Genomic DNA, 2,594 nt, shown 5'->3' with positions numbered 1-2,594 from the left:
GAGCCTTCCCCCCCGCCCGGGCCCGCCAAATGGTGGGGCGGCCCCGCCCCCTCTGAATGCCCCGCCCCTAACGGCCTCTCCCACTGCCCCGGGCCCCACCCCCCTGGGCCCTGGCCCCGCCTCGGAGCATCCCGGGCCCCCAAACCTCTCTGGACAGCCTGCCCCGCATGGCTGCGCATCCCGGCCCGAACTTGACCAAGCCCGGCCTGCACTGGCCATCCCGGCTGCCTGGCCTGCCAGGCCCCAAGCCTCGGGCTCCGGCCTGGGCCCAGAGGCCTGGAGCGCAGCCTGGGTGCTTGCCCGGCGCCTCGCCGCCGCCCGCTCGCCCGTCTGTGCCCCACCAACCGCACCTTTGAATAGGTAGTCGTACTCGTCGTCCCGAGTCCCCATTGTCCTGGCGCTTCCGGCGGGATTGGCGACTTCGCAGCCCCACCACAAACACCCGACGGGGGCGGAGCCGGCGCCGCGCAGAGTGGCGGCCGGATGGCCAATCAGCGATGGGTGGCGTAGCGACCGGCACCCAGAGAAGCCAGTAAGAGGCGGAAGCAGAGCCCCCGGGGTGGGCGCCGCCGGAATTCCACCTTCTTCTCCCTCGGTCTCCTGGAGAAAGGCGGAAGGAATGCGGACCTTTATGAAGTGACGGCCTCGCCAGCCTATCACAGGCGAGCTCTGGAAGGCGGGGCGGAAAACTGGAAGAATGAAACGGATTGACGGAGAGAGTAGCCAATGAGGGGGCTGATTCAGACAGTACCGGACCAGCAGAGGACCTGTCCGGGAGGGGAAATGGGGCTACGTCCAGGTAGTGTTACGCTATTTACCGTCCCGATGACGTCATAGGTCAATGCGCGCTGCTCTGCGGGCCGCCCACCCCCACCCCCACCCCCGCTGCCCCCAGAAATGGCAGTTTCTGGGGGGACATCGGAGTGGGGACTTTTTTAGCTTAGAGGTCTCCTCTCCTCTCTGGGTTGCAGTTTCTTCCCTCTGTAAAACGGGAGAAACTCACCTTATGGAATCTTTGGAGTATGACTAGATCGTTGACCTAAACACATACTAAATCAACCACCCACTGTCTGTCATTAAGTCTTTAACAAATATTTGTAAATCCTTACTCGGTGTCAGACTGTCTCCCCTTCTCTGTCCCCTTATCCTGTTTTATTCCATCCCCCACCCCAAGGATTTATCCCTACTTGACATTAAAGTATGCATTTCTTTCTCGATCCTGTTAAAAAACAAACTTCTACTGTGAAGGTCTAATTGCCTTTATTAAAAGATTTGTGAATCAAGCAGCATCTCATCTGTCAAGCAGAGATACTCCCAGAGGTTGTACAAAATGGAAGACTTTTATAGAAAAGAGGGTGAGACAAGAAGTCATGGACAATAGTAAAATGAAAGTTAATCGGAGGAAAGTAAGCGTTCAGGTGAGGACAGCTTCTCATTGGCTAAGTTGTGGTGTTTCCATTGGCTGGGCTTGTTGCTGGGAGGGAAGAAAATCTCTTCTCCAGTTTTAGTAAAGTAATTGCAGTTACTGTTTGGGAGCGCAAGGTACGTACGTACGTCTCTTCTGGTTGGGGTCTGTAGTTGATGTCTTCCTGTTTGGGGTAACTTGGGAGTGGTAGAGCATAAGAGCTCCCTCTGCAAGACTTCCTGACTCCAGTTTTAGTTAAGGTTTCCTCTTAAATTTTCACAATCCTATTTAGTTTCTGTCCCCCACCAACAGAACATCAGCTGTGTGAGGGCAGGGGCTGTGTCTGTGGCAGTCACTGCTGTGTCCCCAGTGGGCAATAAACGTTGTGTTTTGTTTTTAAATATTTATTTATTTATTTGGCCGTGAGGGTCTTAGTTGTGGCACGTGGGATCTTCGTTGCGGCACGAGGGATCTAGTTTCCTGAACAGGGATCAGACCCAGGCCCCCTGCATTGGGAGTGCAGAGTCTTGACCACTGGACCACCAGGAAAGTCCCAGAAATGTTTGGTTAGTGATAATGTAAGTATAGCTCATGTGCTAATTATGATAATAATAATTATTGCCTCCTGGACCTCATCCTTGGGATGTCCATCAGGCATCCCAAACACAAATTTGGCCTCTTTTTCCCATATCCTCTCCTCCTCCTGTGACTCCATCCATTCACCCACATCGTCAAAGCCAGAGGTGGTGGACTCCCCTCTCTTCCTCGTCCTTTACTCCCCTGCCCCTCTCTCCCAACCCCTCCCTCAGTTGCCTTACTCTGTCCCTCCTCCCTCCTAAATTTCTGACCACTTCTCACCCTCACCACTGCCACCACCCCTATACTGGCCTTGTCATCACTTCACGGACCTGTGTAGTTTCCTGCTCCCAAAGCTCCCTGATCTCAGCTCACCTCACACAGTCCGTTCTTCCCATAGCAGCCACATGGAGTCTTTTATTTATTTATTTATTTTTTAAATTAAATTAAAATTTTTTTGGCCACGCCGCATGGCTTGTGGGATTTTAGCTCCCCAGCGAGGGATTGAACCTGGGCCCTCAGCAATGAAAGAGCTGCATCCTAACCACTGGACCCCAGGCAATTCCTATTTATGTTTTTTTTTTTTTTTTAATAATTGTGTTTATTTTTACTT

The 2,594-nt window shown here is 53.1% G+C and overlaps 1 protein-coding gene across 1 annotated transcript in view; it reads right to left on the bottom strand.

Moving 5' to 3' along the window:
- Nucleotides 1-779, bottom strand: part of RAB11B (RAB11B, member RAS oncogene family) — an 11,148-nt gene extending 10,369 nt beyond the window's left edge. Inside the window, exon 1 of the mRNA XM_007460625.1 lies at nucleotides 351-779. Within this exon, the coding sequence (XP_007460687.1) occupies nucleotides 351-390 (40 nt within the window). The 5' untranslated portion in view covers nucleotides 391-779. The remainder of the gene's footprint in view (nucleotides 1-350) is intronic.
- Nucleotides 780-2,594: the final 1,815 nt, after the last annotated feature.

The sequence above is a fragment of the Lipotes vexillifer genome, unplaced genomic scaffold (assembly GCF_000442215.2).
Source record: "Lipotes vexillifer unplaced genomic scaffold, Lipotes_vexillifer_v1.1 scaffold1011, whole genome shotgun sequence".
Lineage (NCBI taxonomy): Eukaryota > Metazoa > Chordata > Mammalia > Artiodactyla > Lipotidae > Lipotes > Lipotes vexillifer.
Note: the sequence above shows the minus strand (reverse complement) of the source record. Positions and strands in the feature narration are given on the sequence as shown.